Source organism: Ictalurus punctatus, chromosome 6 (assembly GCF_001660625.3).
Source record: "Ictalurus punctatus breed USDA103 chromosome 6, Coco_2.0, whole genome shotgun sequence".
Classification (NCBI taxonomy): Eukaryota; Metazoa; Chordata; class Actinopteri; order Siluriformes; family Ictaluridae; genus Ictalurus; species Ictalurus punctatus.
Window position 1 is genome coordinate 4,759,587 of NC_030421.2, and position 17,664 is coordinate 4,777,250.

A 17,664-nucleotide genomic window follows, 5' to 3' on the forward strand; every position below is an offset into this window, starting at 1 on the left:
GTCATAAATATCATTGTAATTTATAATCCTAAGTGTTTATTAAGCTAGAAATGAAACGCTTTGTCCTGCTGTTATAGAAACATAATGAAAAACGCAAAATGCGTGAACAACACAATGCAACACAAATACACATAATGCAATCTACAAGAACAGAAAGCATTAAATGGAAATATTACATCAAACAGGATAATGAACATAAACCATAAAAAAAACGCACGCTGGGGGCGTCGATTATGCAAATTAGCACTTGCTGACGGAAGCTTGATAATATGATAAAATATACTGATTATAACACTAACTTATTTAGAAAGTGACCTGTGTTTAATATATTTGAAATAAATGAAGCAATTGTGTTGCTTTATTTGTGTTAGGTCTACCTAATTCGAAACCAGAAACCATCCAAATCAGACATTTCTTAACTATAATGTTGAACCAAGCCAACCAGCATAACGAGAGTTCAGGACCTTCTAATATTTGTTTCAAACTCACAAAAAATTTGAACTGAAACATGGTAAGAAAATGACATGTATATTAAGCATTGTTAATGCAGCACTTAACCAGGAAGCATTTTTGCTTTAAAGAACATTCAAAAGCACAATAAGAGTATATAAGGGAAAACGGAACAGAAGGGTATACATAGATGAACTAATGCGGTGTTTGGGGGTGGTAACGGGTGGAGATAGGACTACAGGTCAGGTTATTATTATAAAAGTTTTATTAGCCTTTATTAGCAACATGTTGTCCTGTTAATCACAGTGGCTTTTACACCAGACACTGGCAGAGTACAGAATGCCTATTTAAAATAAAAATAAGCATATTTCTGTGTGGCATGTTCATAGCTAGAAACACTACAAATTCATCCAAAACATTCATGCTATATTTTGCAGTGTATGCTTACACTGCCGGTTTTGGTGAACTGATGACGATGCTGTGCTGATGCTGATTTGCATGTGCTTTAAATCAGTTCTTAGTCTGAAACTTGAGCTGAGCTGGCTGAGATGCGAGCAAAGGTTTACAGAGCTTAGACGCATCACAGCAAAGATGCTCTTCTTTATGTGTCTCCTGTTGGTACTTTATGGGATGGCTGTAAGTCTGGTAAGAGAATACAGTTTCGTTGCTCAGTCAATGGATTGGACTACAGCTCAGAACTATTGCAGGCAGCACTATGGGGATTTGGCTACCATCACTACTGAAGAGGAAAACCAGAGAGCTGTGACTGTTTTAGGGCAAAAGACTTCTAAAACTTGGATTGGGCTGAACAGAACTGAACCACATGAAAACATCTGGCAATGGTCTGGTGGAGAACAGTCAAATTTCACAAACTGGTACCCTGGAGAGCCTAATAATTGGGATGGGCAAGAGAGTTGTACTTTAATGAATCCATCTGCCTGGAACGATGGTGACTGTCAGACAAAATTACCTTCCATTTGTTATAGGAGGTTCATGTTGGTGAAGGAGGAAAAAACATGGAATGAGGCTCTCAAGTACTGCAGGACGCACTACACTGACTTGACCTTTGTGGATTCGGGAACACTGCTAGACCTGCTTAAAACAGAGACTCAACAAGCTCAAACAGCCAGTGTGTGGACAGGTCTGCGTTTCCTCGATGGACAATGGTTCTGGGTGAACAGGATGCCGCTGGGGAGCCTGGTATCACTGCCTTCATGCCCAGTCCAACCCTATCGCTGTGGTGCGTACAACTTCAACACGTACGTCTGGGAGAACAGAGACTGCAACGAGAAGCTTAATTTCCTCTGCTATTATGACTGAAGGTGAGCAATAAACATCCATAACATTAACCAGGATCGTGTACGTTTTAATATTAATGTCATAAAGCATGATAGTTGCTAGAACTTTCAGTCCAGCACTAAAGACTTAACAATAGAAGTATCACGTTTACTTTGTCCTTCAATTTGAATATGTGAAAAACTGTATATATTTCCTTCCCCTAAACAGATGATGTTCTACAACTGGAATAAGAAGAATATCTCCATCAAGAAGCGTTCTTCAAGAATTCATTCAGACCTAGAAATTATAAAGCGTGTTTGAGCTTAAATTCTAATATAACAACGAAATAGAAATGTTGGCTCACTGAAAATTGATGCAGGTGTTAACGTTTAGTTCCAGTTTTCTCCTGAATGTTTAACACCTTTTTATACTTAAGAGTAAATGTTTGGTGGCTGGTTTTTACTTACTTTATGGGTAAAAATTTTAAATCTAGAATAGACAAATAAATAAATAAGATCGCTTTACAAATATCTGAGTTATCCATGATGCTTTGAAAGCCAATATTATATCATTCTAGAGTGATTCACGCTTTGTTAGTTTGCAGCTATATATGAGTATGCATAGTTAAATGGAAATGTATACGTGTATAAAGGTAGTTTATTTTTTCAAATGTGACTACTGTGATTTAAAAGACAATTAAATTTTTACTCCTTGTGTACACTGTGTCACTTGTAGCCTGACAAATAAATGAGCTATTACTGAATCGTAAATGTATTCATCATTAACGCTCAACTGGGTTCCACATAAATACGAGCTAGGTTAAAATGATCAGAATAAGAAACCAGGAAAGATTGAATCATGAAAGAGACCAATCATCCAGAGGTCAGCACTGAATATGGGTTGTAGATATTGTGTGTTGCAAAGCTTTTAATTAATTGAAAATCAATTCTTTGAAAATAAAATTCTTTTATTCTAAAAGTTAGAAGTTAATGTTCACTAAGAAGAGCTAAAAGGTACACTAAGGAAATGACAGGCACAACTACTGCTGCTGCTACTAATAACAATAAAAAGAATGAGTAGTAATAAAAAAATGATCTATTATTTAAAAGATTAACAATTTATTTTGTTGCAGATATTTATTTAGAAAGCTAACCCTAACCCCAACCCGAAATCTCCAAAATCCAGGTGGAGAGCCACCCACAAAGACCGGTACAACCCCAATTCTGAAAAAGTTGGGACAGTATTTAAAAAAAAAAAAAAAAAAAAAAAAACATAGTTTGAAAAAGATCGTTTGAAAGTCGTTTGAAAATTCAGTTCACCCTGTACCATATTGAAAACACATTATTAACACATTATTTGATGTTTTACTTTGTGAATTTAATTTAATTTTTTTTTAAAATATACACTCATTTCAAATCTGATGACTGCAACACAAAAAAGTTGTGCGCGGAGGTTTTGGACATAGTAAAGCTTTAACTTGCATCTGTGGATGCAGTGGCGAATGGTGTCAAATGACAAAGCTTTACCGAAGTATTCCCGAGCCCATGTAAGGATCTCCATTACAGACTCATGAGGGTTTTTAAGACAGTGACGTCTGAGTGATCGGAGATCACGCGCATTCAGAAGTGGTTTTCGGCCTCGCCCTTTACACACACAGATTTGACCGGATTTCTCTAATCTTTTAATTATATTGTGCACTGTAGAAGGTGAAATGCTGAAAATCCTACTGATTTCTCTTTGGGGAATGTTCTTCTCAAAGTTTTGGATTATTCTCTGACGCGTATAGGAGGTTCATGTTGGTGAAGGAGGAAAAAACATGGAATGAGGCTCTCAAGTACTGCAGGACGCACTACTTGACCTACTACTGACTTGACCTTTGTGGATTCGGGAACACTGCTAGACCTGCTTAAAACAGAGACTCAACAAGCTCAAACAGCCAGTGTGTGGACAGGTCTGCGTTTCCTCGATGGACAATGGTTCTGGGTGAACGGGATGCCGCTGGGGAGCCTGGTATCACTGCCTTCATGCCCAGTCCAACCCTATCGCTGTGGTGCGTACAACTTATTTATTTATTTAACAGTTATTTATTTAGAAAGCTAACCCTAACCCCAACCCTAGACCACAACGACCACCCATGTAACATGCAGTCAAAGGAGGTACTGTGTGTTTTCTTGTGGGAAACTATATATAATCTATGTAATAAAAATAAAATACAAAGTTCCAGACCAGGAAGTACACTGAAACACAGAAAACAAGGCAAGTGTACGCCTTGTACGCATTGAAAGCCAAGATTACAGCATTCTAGAGTGACCCCCCCCCCCCCCCCCTTATTTTTCAGCTGACAGATTGAATGGGAATTTAAAAGTGTAAAATTTGACTATTGTGATTTGAATGTCACTTACACTTTCACGTCTCGTGATGAAAAGAAGAGACTTTGAAAGACAACCCAGCATCCCATGGCAACACTGAAGATCGAAACCTTACACTGATGGACACTGGGTTGTAGACACTGTGTGCCATATGGCTTTTAGCCTTGAAATAAAATGACCATTTTAAAAATAAGTGTTTATCCAAGTTTACTAAGAACTAGTGTAGGGCAGAGAACAAATATACAACTAATAATAAAAAGCAGAAAAAAACTGGAAGATGTGTTAGTGCAAATGTATATCGTCAGGTTTTTTATAAGCTGTAAAAATGTAGTCACTATCAAAGTCCGGGATCAGAACACAGGCTAATGGTGTTTACAAAAGTGTCTTCAGTCTGCATTTGAATACAGTGAGGGATTGTTTGGACAGCCAAGGGAAGTTGATTCTACAACAGCACCAGTAAAGCGTTGTTTTGTTTAGAATTGTACAATATTTACATGGGGAAATTTTGGTGTATTCAAATTTACCTTACACATGCTTAAGACGATTTTCTTGGCTCCCCATTTAGATTCAGTTAAACCTGCATGTCCAGTGTTGCCAGATTTTTCATGTGTAGACATGTTCAAGATGGGGAATCTCAAGGGTGTTTAAACCACTGCCTTTAAACACAAGCACTTTTTGTGTTTAAGCTTCAAGAAATCAGTGAGAGAAAATCCAGACTGAAGAAGAAACAACCCTTTTTGTTTTTGTGGTGTGGAACAAAAATCTAGTAAGCCCCATATCCCTGGTGCGTTTTCCCATCTCGATTCTCTAGACTGCGCCACATGAATACAATGGCATAGAGCCACAACAGGACTGATAATGCAGTGGGAATTCTTAAATTACATGGAGAATCCCAAGCCTGATGAGAGGTTTATTGATCAAGGCGTATCACATTTTTAAAAGTGTGAATCGGCAGAAAAATTGGCCGCACAAAGACATCCAGGCCGAAGTAATGCAGTGGAGTTTGGAAGCCTCCGGAAAAGTGTGTTCCTGCTGACCAGAGAGGAAATTTACCTGGATGAATAAGCCCAAACAGCCAGTGTGTGGACAGAGGTTCCACCCATGACCAAGCCTGGTGGAGCCTCTCCTGTCCAGCACGAATTCCTCAACAACCACTCCACCTTTCACCCTTGAAGAATTCAACAAGGGGCAAGTCCAACGTGAGGCCTATGCTTCAGCAGCCATGACCAAGGCCTGTGCAGAGGCCTCTCCAGTCAAGCTAGAGTCCTACAACAAGGCCGCTCTAGTCCAAGCAGAGACCTTCTTGAGGCTTCTTCTGACCAAATCGAGGCCTTCATCTTGGACATAATTTCATTCCAGGGTTCATATGTGCATTCAGTCTTTTCATCAAGATATCAGCATGTGTCTAGATAAACCCAGTCTTCTTTCGATGAGCTCTACATCCTTTGCTGTAAAAGTGTCAAGTTTAGACATGTCAGCCAACTTCAGAATTTAAGACTACGTCAAAAGAACAAGGCAAGTAGGACGTCATGACGGTTATTGCACTAGACAAGATGATATCTTTTTCACGAATGAATGAGTGTGTGTGCAGTGTCTCTATTTATCCAGTTGGAGGCAGAACACGTCTGCTGTTCAGCTCCTTCAGCACCTTTTTATTGTCACACCCACAGCCTGAAGATTTCACACATAAATATGCATGACAAGACCACAGCACCGCAAGACAGCCTCATGGTCTCAGAACAAGAGCAGATATTTCTCTGTCTTCTGTAGTGTAAGAAGTTAATGCATGAAGAGAATGAGCAGACTAGAGGAAGCGAAGGGCCGAATCACAGTGGTGGTGAAGGTTTAAATGGTGGATCTACTCTGAGATGAAGATTCATAAATACACAGTCATCGTCATCATCTTTAGCCTTTTCTGTCCTATCACAGGTGAGCCTAGTGACGTTTCATGTGTATTGAGGTTAAAATGCTTCTTTTAAACTCGATTGTGATGATCATAGTTGTTTCACAGTAATACATTACTTTGTTAAAGTCCGCATTCAGGTGCAAATCATCATTCATCAGAGATCCAAGTAGATTTCTCTGACTAAAACGGATAGTTTTCATGAATGCATGTTTTAGTACTGAAAGAAATGAAAAAGTTGGTCTTTGTAGTCATGTGCTGAAACTATTCACATGTAGTGACAACACTATTGCTCATCTGGGTTGCAGTGTAGAGTTCTGCTTTTCAGTTGTACGACTGGATGCAAGTATGGGGGCAGTGGTGGCCTGTTAAGGCTCTGGATTACTGATCAGAAGGTCGGGGGTCAAGCTCCAGCACTGCCAAACTGCCACTGTTGGTCCCTTGAGCGAGGACCTTAACCCTCTCTGCTCCAGGGGCGCCGTAACATGGCTGACCCTGCACTCTGGCCCCAACTTCCTAACATGCAGGGTTTATGTGAAGAAAAGAATTTCACTGTGTTGTAATGTACATGTGACCAATAAAGACTCATTATCATTATTTTATTTAAGATTGGTTATTTAAGGAAAAACACTGGACAGCAAAGGAGTCAAACAGTGGAACAGATAAAGAAAGGAAAGGGGTGGATAATTGAAGAGATAATTGAATAATGAAAGTGACATCATTAGTAAAGCAGAGAATGAGGGCAGACCCAGCCTGGGCAATCCAGACCGAGCTTAAAATGAAGTTTTAAGAATTACAACATAAAGATTGGACAGCCCAACAATGCAACTTAAACTGATTGGTTACATGAAAAGTCCTTGACATATTGACACTGTTCATCCCCTGGACCCCAGTCTAAATCATGAAATCATGTCTCTACAGGACTAAGTACTCAATAAAAGCTATGCTGATTTCTTCTAAAAGGTGTTACTGTCACCGAGAGGTCTGTGCAGGAGGGCGAGACGTTCATCTTCCATCTGCCGAATATAGAGTCTGGCAGATCAGTCGAATGGAAACAGATGAATAAACTGCTGGCCATCATTAGCCTGGACAACAACACAGTAATATTTCAGCAGGGACGCAGACATCAGTTCATGCAGAATGGGTCAGTCGTCATCAGAGATGTCAAACAGGAAGACACCGGCAACTACACTTACAATATCATATTCAAAGACAAAAAAATTCAAAGCCACATCCTCTCACTTACCCTGTACTCAGGCAAGTTTTACCGCTTACTTTCATTCATTCAATATTCAGAAATGTTCTTTAAGTGTTGAAAGAAAGTCGTATGTGCTAAAAGATGTGTTCTTTATCTGTGACTCAGATGTATAAAATCCCCCTGACATACTTCGCTGAACTGCTTCGGATTCACTATACAGATATTTCTTGCATTAGTGCAGTCTAATCTTACAAGTGAATGGTCTTCACTTATACAGCGCTTTTTTAACCTGAGCGGTTCGACAAAGCGCTTTACACTGTGTCTCATTCACCCATTCACACACACACACACACACACACACACACACCGATGGTAGCAGAGCTGCCATACAAGACATTTCGGCATGTGGAGTCATGTGGAGTCACGTGAGCTGGGAATCAAACCGCCAACCCTACGATTAGTGGACAGCCCACTCTACCACCTGATCCACAGCCGCCCCAAATCTTTATTTTCTGTGAGATTACAAATTCTGTCAGAAACAAAATTCAGAGTTGACTTTGTAAATTTAAATTTCTTTCAGCAACTTTGGTTAATTTGGTTAATGCTTTCCTACATTACCCACAATGGTGTCTACCTGCCATTGTCTACCTGCTGATAGTGGGGCAGTGATGCAGATTTGACCTGTGCTTCATCTCTACTTAAAGAGAAAGATGCAATGGTGCGTTAGTCCTTTAGTGTGTCCAACTCAAACAGATCAGCTTAATGTTAATACCAGCATCAACGCCATCGCATTTGTCATCTCATAGATTGCTAAGTAACCGAATCGATCCTCTGCCATGACTCGGCGTGGTACATCTGCTTTGCATTCTGGGACTTTAAAGCCTGTGTTTGCTATTCCACTCACGTAACTCTAGGAAAACCAACCGATTTGACTGTTCTTGCCAGTGGCCACTACACCATATCACATCATTTAGGTCATGCACTGTTTTACTTATCATTTATTTCTCTTACATTACAGAAACTACAGAACAGAGCCCTACTTATAACTCCACATTCATTACATCAGGTAACAGCTTTGATTCAATAGCTGCAGTAATGTATACATGTATTGTAGAGTGCTTCAAATGAATATTCATAAGTACAGGAAGTGGTGTTGCTGTTCCTAGAACAAAAGTGGTTGATGGTAAACATTATTTAAAACACTAGCGAAGAACCATACTCCACAGGACTGATTGTTATGCCTGGTAAAAAGTGATCTGGTATCGTGATTAACGTTCAAGACGAACAATTTCAATAAGGCAAAATGATTGGATTGCAGCAGAAAGAGAGATGGAGTGAGATGGATACACACCAACTCCAAGATCAGGAGCTTGCATTTAACTCAACGTATCCATCCATCCATCCATCCGCTTATCCTACACAGGGTCACGGGGAGACTGGAGCCTGTCCCAGGGGATTTGGGACACCCTGGATGGGGTGCCAACCCATTACAGGGCACAATCCCGCACACATTTACACACTACGGACAATCTGGAAATGCCAGACAGCCTTCATAGTGTGTCTTTAGACTGGGGGAGGAAACTGGAGTACCCAGAGGAAACCTCCAAAGCAGGAGGAGAACACGCAAGCTCTGCACACACAGTGCCTTGTGAGAGTGGCAGAAGGTTTTGTGGTCAGATGAATGCCAACATGGTCCATCATCAAACTACCACCATCCCAACTGTCAAGCATAGTGGTGGCAACATAATGCTGTGGGGATATTACTCATCTGCATGGACTTGGGAACTTGACAAGATTGAGGGGAGGATGGATGGAGCAGAATGCAAGGAGATTCTGGAGAAGAACCTGATGAAATCTGCAGAACATATGAATCTTAGTTGGAAAATCATAATCCAACAGGACAATGAGCCAAAGACACCATAGAGTGGCTAGCTAGGAACAAGGTGGATGTTCTGGAGTGGGCTAGTCAAATCCCTGACCTAAATCCAATCAAAAATCCAAGGAAAGGTTTATCAGTAAAAACTAAATAACCTATCCCAGCTTGAACAGTTCTGCAAAGAGATCTCCAAAATCCAGGTGGAGAGCCACCCACAAAGACCGGTACAACCCCAATTCTGAAAAAGTTGGGACAGTATTAAAAAAAAAAAAAAAAACATAGTTTGAAAAAGATCATTTGAAAGTCGTTTGAAAATTCAGTTCACCCTGTACCATATTGAAAACACATTATTAACACATTATTTGATGTTTTACTTTGTGAATTTAATTTAATTTTTTTTAAAATATACACTCATTTCAAATCTGATGACTGCAACACAAAAAAGTTGTGGGCGGAGGTTTTGGACATAGCAAAGCTTTAACTTGCATCTGTGGATGCAGTGGCGAATGGTGTCAAATGACAAAGCTTTACCGAAGTATTCCCGAGCCCATGTAAGGATCTCCATTACAGACTCATGAGGGTTTTTAAGACAGTGACGTCTGAGTGATCGGAGATCACGCGCATTCAGAAGTGGTTTTCGGCCTCGCCCTTTACACACACAGATTTGACCGGATTTCTCTAATCTTTTAATTATATTGTGCGCTGTAGAAGGTGAAATGCTGAAAATCCTACTGATTTCTCTTTGGGGAATGTTCTTCTCAAAGTTTTGGATTATTCTCTGACGCGTCTGTTGGCAGATCAGCGAGCCTCGACCCGCCTCGCTCTTGAAGGAGTTTTTTGGAGGCTCCTTATATAGTATGATTAGACAATCGCCTCACTTGTTTTACATCACCTTCTTATTTCAACTTCTCACACCGCTATTAGTCTTAAACTGCCCCTGTCCCAACATATTTCGTACGTGTTTGCATGAATCAATGTCAAAATAATCGTTTATCTTCAGAAAACTATGAAGTTGATTAGATAAAACAAATCAAATACCTCGTCTTTATACGTGTTCTGTTTAAATACAAGTCAAAGTATTTACACTTACCCTGTACTCAGGCAAGTTTTACCGCTTACTTTCATTCATTCAATATTCAGAAATGTTCTTTAAGTGTTGAAAGAAAGTCGTATGTGCTAAAAGATGTGTTCTTTATCTGTGATTCAGATGTATAAAATCCCCCTGACATACTTCGCTGAACTGCTTCGGATTCACTATACAGATATTTCTTGCATTAGTGCAGTCTAATCTTACAAGTGAATGGTCTTCACTTATATAGCGCTTTTTTAACCTGAGCGGTTCGACAAAGCGCTTTACACTGTGTCTCATTCACCCATTCACACACACACACACACACACACCGATGGTAGCAGAGCTGCCATACAAGACATTTCGGCATGTGGAGTCATGTGGAGTCATGTGGAGTCACGTGAGCTGGGAATCAAACCGCCAACCCTACGATTAGTGGACAGCCCACTCTACCACCTGATCCACAGCCGCCCCAAATCTTTATTTTCTGTGAGATTACAAATTCTGTCAGAAACAAAATTCAGAGTTGACTTTGTAAATTTAAATTTCTTTCAGCAACTTTGGTTAATTTGGTTAATGCTTTCCTACATTACCCACAATGGTGTCTACCTGCCATTGTCTACCTGCTGATAGTGGGGCAGTGATGCAGATTTGACCTGTGCTTCATCTCTACTTAAAGAGAAAGATGCAATGGTGCGTTAGTCCTTTAGTGTGTCCAACTCAAACAGATCAGCTTAATGTTAATACCAGCATCAACGCCATCGCATTTGTCATCTCATAGATTGCTAAGTAACCGAATCGATCCTCTGCCATGACTCGGCGTGGTACATCTGCTTTGCATTCTGGGACTTTAAAGCCTGTGTTTGCTATTCCACTCACGTAACTCTAGGAAAACCAACCGATTTGACTGTTCTTGCCAGTGGCCACTACACCATATCACATCATTTAGGTCATGCACTGTTTTACTTATCATTTATTTCTCTTACATTACAGAAACTACAGAACAGAGCCCTACTTATAACTCCACATTCATTACATCAGGTAACAGCTTTGATTCAATAGCTGCAGTAATGTATACATGTATTGTAGAGTGCTTCAAATGAATATTCATAAGTACAGGAAGTGGTGTTGCTGTTCCTAGAACAAAAGTGGTTGATGGTAAACATTATTTAAAACACTAGCGAAGAACCATACTCCACAGGACTGATTGTTATGCCTGGTAAAAAGTGATCTGGTATCGTGATTAACGTTCAAGACGAACAATTTCAATAAGGCAAAATGATTGGATTGCAGCAGAAAGAGAGATGGAGTGAGATGGATACACACCAACTCCAAGATCAGGAGCTTGCATTTAACTCAACGTATCCATCCATCCATCCATCCGCTTATCCTACACAGGGTCACGGGGAGACTGGAGCCTGTCCCAGGGGATTTGGGACACCCTGGATGGGGTGCCAACCCATTACAGGGCACAATCCCGCACACATTTACACACTACGGACAATCTGGAAATGCCAGACAGCCTTCATAGTGTGTCTTTAGACTGGGGGAGGAAACTGGAGTACCCGGAGGAAACCTCCAAAGCAGGAGGAGAACACGCAAGCTCTGCACACACAGTGCCTTGTGAGAGTGGCAGAAGGTTTTGTGGTCAGATGAATGCCAACATGGTCCATCATCAAACTACCACCATCCCAACTGTCAAGCATAGTGGTGGCAACATAATGCTGTGGGGATATTACTCATCTGCATGGACTTGGGAACTTGACAAGATTGAGGGGAGGATGGATGGAGCAGAATGCAAGGAGATTCTGGAGAAGAACCTGATGAAATCTGCAGAACATATGAATCTTAGTTGGAAAATCATAATCCAACAGGACAATGAGCCAAAGACACCATAGAGTGGCTAGCTAGGAACAAGGTGGATGTTCTGGAGTGGGCTAGTCAAATCCCTGACCTAAATCCAATCAAAAATCCAAGGAAAGGTTTATCAGTAAAAACTAAATAACCTATCCCAGCTTGAACAGTTCTGCAAAGAGATCTCCAAAATCCAGGTGGAGAGCCACCCACAAAGACCGGTACAACCCCAATTCTGAAAAAATTGGGACAGTATTTTAAAAAAAAAAAAAAAAAAAAAAAAAAAAAAAACAGTTTGAAAAAGATCATTTGAAAGTCGTATTGAAAACACATTATTAACACATTATTTGATGTTTTACTTTGTGAATTTAATTACATTTTTTTTTTTTAAATATACACTCATTTCAAATCTGATGACTGCAACACAAAAAAGTTGTGGGCGGAGGTTTTGGACATAGCAAAGCTTTAACTTGCATCTGTGGATGCAGTGGCGAATGGTGTCAAATGACAAAGCTTTACCGAAGTATTCCCGAGCCCATGTAAGGATCTCCATTACAGACTCATGAGGGTTTTTAAGACAGTGACGTCTGAGTGATCGGAGATCACGCACATTCAGAAGTGGTTTTCGGCCTCGCCCTTTACACACACAGATTTGACCGGATTTCTCTAATCTTTTAATTATATTGTGCGCTGTAGAAGGTGAAATGCTGAAAATCCTACTGATTTCTCTTTGGGGAATGTTCTTCTCAAAGTTTTGGATTATTCTCTGACGCGTCTGTTGGCAGATCAGCGAGCCTCGACCCGCCTCGCTCTTGAAGGAGTTTTTTGGAGGCTCCTTATATAGTATGATTAGACAATCGCCTCACTTGTTTTACATCACCTTCTTATTTCAACTTCTCACACCGCTATTAGTCTTAAACTGCCCCTGTCCCAACATATTTCGTACGTGTTTGCATGAATCAATGTCAAAATAATCGTTTATCTTCAGAAAACTATGAAGTTGATTAGATAAAACAAATCAAATACCTCGTCTTTATACGTGTTCTGTTTAAATACAAGTCAAAGTACATTTCCACATCACTCCTCTTTGTTTTTTATTTCCATTTCCCATACTGTCTAAAACTTTTTCCCAATTGGGGTTGTAACTGCAAACAAAATGTAAACATTTTAAAAGGGAGTGTGTTTATTTTCTAGCCACTGTATATCTTATTCGTTCCCTATTTGGGAGCAAGTTATTTTCTTTTCACATTAAAAATGGCACCACAAGAAATGCTTTAGAAATGCTTTAACAACATGAGCAGTAGCTTTGTTATTTGTTCCAAAGTAAAAAGTCTATAATTGTCATGAATCATTTCTCATTTTCTAACATTTCAGTTCCTCCGGCTCTTAATAAAGTGCAGATCGTGATTATCATCTCATCACTCGGAAGTTTGCTTCTGCTTGGCGGTGTGATAGTCATCGTTTTAAAATGCAGAAGGAAACGTCGGACTCAGGGTGAGGATAATAATCCGTTAACCCTTACACCTTCACCTGGTGTTCATTTTAACCCTAATGTATGATTTTGCTGTTTTATCATCATTTTATTTATTTATTTATTTATTTATTTATTTATTTATTTTGCAGAGGAACCCATTTACAGCAACATGTATTACAACACGAGGACATGCAGAAAAAAGGTCACAGGTGACCAGAAGCAAACGAAATCATGAAATTCAATCATTTTTCTTTATACGTCTTTATGACACTTAAATGTTCATAGCATCTTGTAGGTTTGCATGCAAGACCCGACCTGAAACAGAAACGTGTGCATCTGTGGTTTTGGAGGCGGTTATTTTAAGGGTCTGGTTCGTCTTTTGCAGTTGTCAGGAAATTGTTTTACTTGCATGTCTGCTGGGCACTGCAAACACAGCCCTCTTTTGTTCTCTTTTATATATGTTGTATCTACAAGATGACTGTATACTGGATACTTTAAGACTTTCCAAATGACTTTTTGTAAAGCAAAGACAATCACACTTTAGAATAGTATGTACTTGTGGATGTCTGTCTATACTGTGAAAGAAATATGAATCTTATCTGTCTGAACTTAACCTAATTTAGAGACTTTAAGGGTTCTTCAGGTGTCCCTCTGTGGGAAAGACAAATACTGTAGAACCCTGCTTTGGAAGCACCCTAAATTATCCAATGAACCTTTAAAGAAACCTTTGTTTTGTTTTTAAGAGTGTATGTAGTAACTGTGTAAGTATGTGGCGCAAAATTCCAAATCATTGCTCTGTTTTTTGTTTGTTCTCAAAAAAAAAAAAAAGGCCTAGAAATGCCTTTTTATTTTTATTTTTTAATTTTTTTGGAAGCTACAGTAGGAAACCTTAATTATCCATTGAACCCTTAAAGAACCCTTGAAGAATCTAGAAGAAAACTGACTGAATACTAAACCCCTGACTGGATTGGTGCATTAAGTAGAAAATAATATAGCACAATGTGGAGTTTGTACCACAATCTTACCTCGTTATTACATACAGTACACGCGCTCTGAGAAACAAAGGGTTCCTCGGGGGTTCTTTCAGGGTTTAATGGAAAATTAAGGGCTCTGTTTTCTTCTTTTGTTTTGTTTTTTTGTTTTTTTTAGATGTTAGTGAGTTTGTAAAGTGAAACTCACACATTAGTGCGAGTTGTACTTCTGTAGCACTCACGCTACACTGATGTGTTCAAAACAAATAGAATTGTGCCTGTAAGAGAATAAGATAAACACTGGATTTATGACTGAAGCGTAAAATCCAAAAAGTCCATGTAAATTTACAACAATGAATTGTTTATTCTGTCATTTTTGACAAATGAAAACTTTTTTTTTTTGTGGCAGATCGCATGCTTTAGAAAATGTAGGTGTTTTGTAAACGTTTTCATTTTAATATGTAATAGTTCATTTTAACATAGGGTTAGGGTTAGGGTTAGGTTTAGGGTCTAACACTAACCCTAACCCAGCACGTCTGTATTACATAGGAAAAAAACACACTCACTATGTACGTGAGGTAAAACATCACCTCATTATAGCGTCATGAATGATTGCACACCCCTATATTTTGCTTGCCTGGAAACCTAATTTTTTTTATCGAATCATTTAAGGATCGCTAGTTAAGTGCATTAATACAGTGTAAAGAAATAAATGTTGTGTTCAAAACAAACGTACAGTTTTATGCAAAAGTTTGGGCACTCCTGGGCAAATTCAGTAATTGAGGCATGTCGCAAAAGTTCCGCTTGTAAGGTCTCAGAACTTGAGCTTGTTAGGCCTTAATTATCTGATTGGGATTAACTGTTAGCCAGGTCGAGACTTGTCATTAGTAATAACAATTCCGTCGTCATAACTCTTCAAACTACCCCGGGCTCCTCTAAGCAGCTGACTGAGCACCTGAAAATCAAGCTATTTTAGTTGAAGCCTACAAAACGGAGGAAGGCTATAAAATGTTTCTAGCTGAAATGTCATTAATAAATGGTGGTTAAGAAGAACTTTCGAAGTCAAAGTAAGAGTTGGAAGACTAAAAAAAAATTCAAATAAAACTCAGATAAAACTGCCAATATGCAAATCCTCCAATGGCAATAAAGACTTGCAGGAAGGTTTATCTGACCCAGGAGTGGTAGTGCACATTTCTACTCAGATCGTATTTTGCAGTTGTGGTAGCAAAATATGATCTGAATGGAAGAGTTTTCAGAATGAAACCTTGCCTCTGATCTCATCACAAATATCAATCTCGGAGGTATGCAGAAAAGAAAGCCCAATGCGTTTTGGAAACAAGTCCTATAGACTGATGAAGTAAAAACAGAAGTATTTGGCCACAGTGACTAAAACGGTGGATCGGTTATGCTTAGGGGTTGTGTGGCAGCCAGCGGAATAGGAAACATTGCACAAGTAGAAGGAAGAATGGATTCCAGTAAATTCCAGCTAATTCTGGAAGGAAATGTGACACAATCTGTAATGTCACTGAATCTGAAAAGAGACTGACTTCTATAACAGCACAAAACATGCTTCAAAATCCACCATTTCAGACAAAAGGAAGACTTTTAACCTGTAAACAGGATATAGCAGACCACCTGTCTTAGAAAGTCTAGTGTAGGTGTTATAAAAACATAAAAGTGTGTCTGCACTCATAAATAGCTTCTCCACCCACAATGACTGGTAACACACACACACACACACACACACACACACACACACACACACACACACACACACAGGCAGGCCTCCTCTAACTGTGTGACCAAAAACCACCAAGTGCACAAGGTTCAATAAGAGACCAGTGTTTACACTGGATTATGCAAGATCTTTCCAACCTTCTTGGCTAAATAAAGAGTTTTTATTAATATGCCACTGAATCTAAGCAAAAAGTTTGTTGTGCATAAAAATTGCATGAAATAAACACGAGGGAGACCAAGTATGATTAACATGTAAGTTTATTGAGGTTCACAGACTAAGTATGAACAGCATGTAATTTTATTGAGAATTCACAGGGCAGGTGGGAGTGTAATCCTGAGGGGAGCGGTAGGAAGAAAACGGGTGATAAAATGGGGTGCGTCCTAGGGACGTGGGGTAGCCAGCCGAGGTGTACTGAGGAGAGTACTCGGACTGGCAGGTGAGAAAAGGGGAGAATGGTCGGAGCCCAGATCAGAGAAGGTGACATCATCCTCAGACTGAAAGCTGGAGGGAGGGTCAGGCAGAGGGTCTATCTGTGTAGCGGCGTCAATACACACAATAGCAGGGCGGATTCTGTATCTGAGAGGTGTAGGGAACCCCGCGTTTCCAGAGGGGGTGCGAAGAACGTCAAGTAGCACCGTGATGTCAGCAGTGAGATGCGCGAGCTGATAGAGAGTGTTCAGATCCAAATCCAGCCCCTCCAGTAAAGGAGAGAAGGAAAAGTGACAGGCACCTAGACACACAGAAGCGAATAAACGGTATTAGGCGGATATTGATGAATTGGATTCACACTTTAAGATTAACACTATGATTTATTATTTACAGAGAAATATAAGAGCTGAGCAGTGCAGGCTGAGAAACATACACACACACAGAGGCATACACTCTCACACCGTCAACGTCAGGCATGCAGACATAACACACACACACAGAGGCATACACTCTCACACAGTCAACGTCAGGCATGCAGACATAACACACACACACAGAGGCCTATGCCGCCACGCACACACATACAGAAGGAAAGCAGAACATTATAACTTTATAAGAATAATAAAAGGAGTATTAAGATATTATAAGGATAATATAAGGAGTAGTAGGATATGTAGGATATTATAAGGATAATATAATGATATTGTGAAGTATGGAGTACAATAAAACACTTGCAAGCAGTATAACCATATATGAAACAGAAATATAGAGCAAATATGAAAGGAAAAAGCATTATAAACCAGAAATACAGAAAAATGTGAAAGAAACTTACACCGAGTTATTGTTTAAGATATAATATGATCCAGTATCTGCTTTGACCTTCTCGAGGTGCATTACATTAAATAGACAGTATTGTCACACTGAGGCTTAGAATTCTACGCGCTTACATCTGTTTGACTGTCAGAGTGTTTCTAAAGATGTTTCTGTAACTAGTAACTTCAGTCCACTGAGAAGTATCATCATTAAACTGGCCGAGGATATTCATTCATCCAGTT

At 39.6% G+C, this 17,664-nt stretch overlaps 1 protein-coding gene across 3 annotated transcripts; it reads left to right on the top strand.

The window, feature by feature from the left end:
- Positions 1 to 5,761: 5,761 nt before the first annotated feature.
- LOC108266545 (uncharacterized) lies at positions 5,762 to 16,349 on the top strand. Of its 3 annotated transcripts, XM_017470010.3 has the most exons (6): positions 5,762 to 6,026; positions 6,964 to 7,257; positions 8,217 to 8,264; positions 11,137 to 11,184; positions 13,372 to 13,491; positions 13,621 to 16,349. In XM_017470010.3, the coding sequence occupies exons 1-6, from the start codon at positions 5,966 to 5,968 to the stop codon at positions 13,704 to 13,706; spliced, it is 657 nt and encodes a 218-aa protein (XP_017325499.1). In that variant the 5' UTR covers positions 5,762 to 5,965; the 3' UTR covers positions 13,707 to 16,349. The 3 variants fall into 3 exon arrangements, with proteins under 3 accessions (XP_017325499.1, XP_053536743.1, XP_017325500.1); XM_053680768.1 differs by lacking the exon at positions 8,217 to 8,264; XM_017470011.3 differs by lacking the exon at positions 11,137 to 11,184 and having other exon boundaries at positions 5,764 to 6,026.
- The last annotated feature ends 1,315 nt before the right edge of the window (positions 16,350 to 17,664 follow it).

Excerpts from the sequence above, each read along its gene's own strand:
- LOC108266545 (XM_017470010.3), top strand. The coding sequence starts at position 5,966 with ATGAAGATTCATAAATACACAGTCATCGTCATCATCTTTAGCCTTTTC. Across the intron at positions 6,027-6,963 it reads CCTTTTCTGTCCTATCACAG|GTGTTACTGTCACCGAGAGG; the intron begins GTGAGCCTAGTG and ends TTCTTCTAAAAG. Across the intron at positions 11,185-13,371 it reads CTCCACATTCATTACATCAG|TTCCTCCGGCTCTTAATAAA; the intron begins GTAACAGCTTTG and ends CTAACATTTCAG.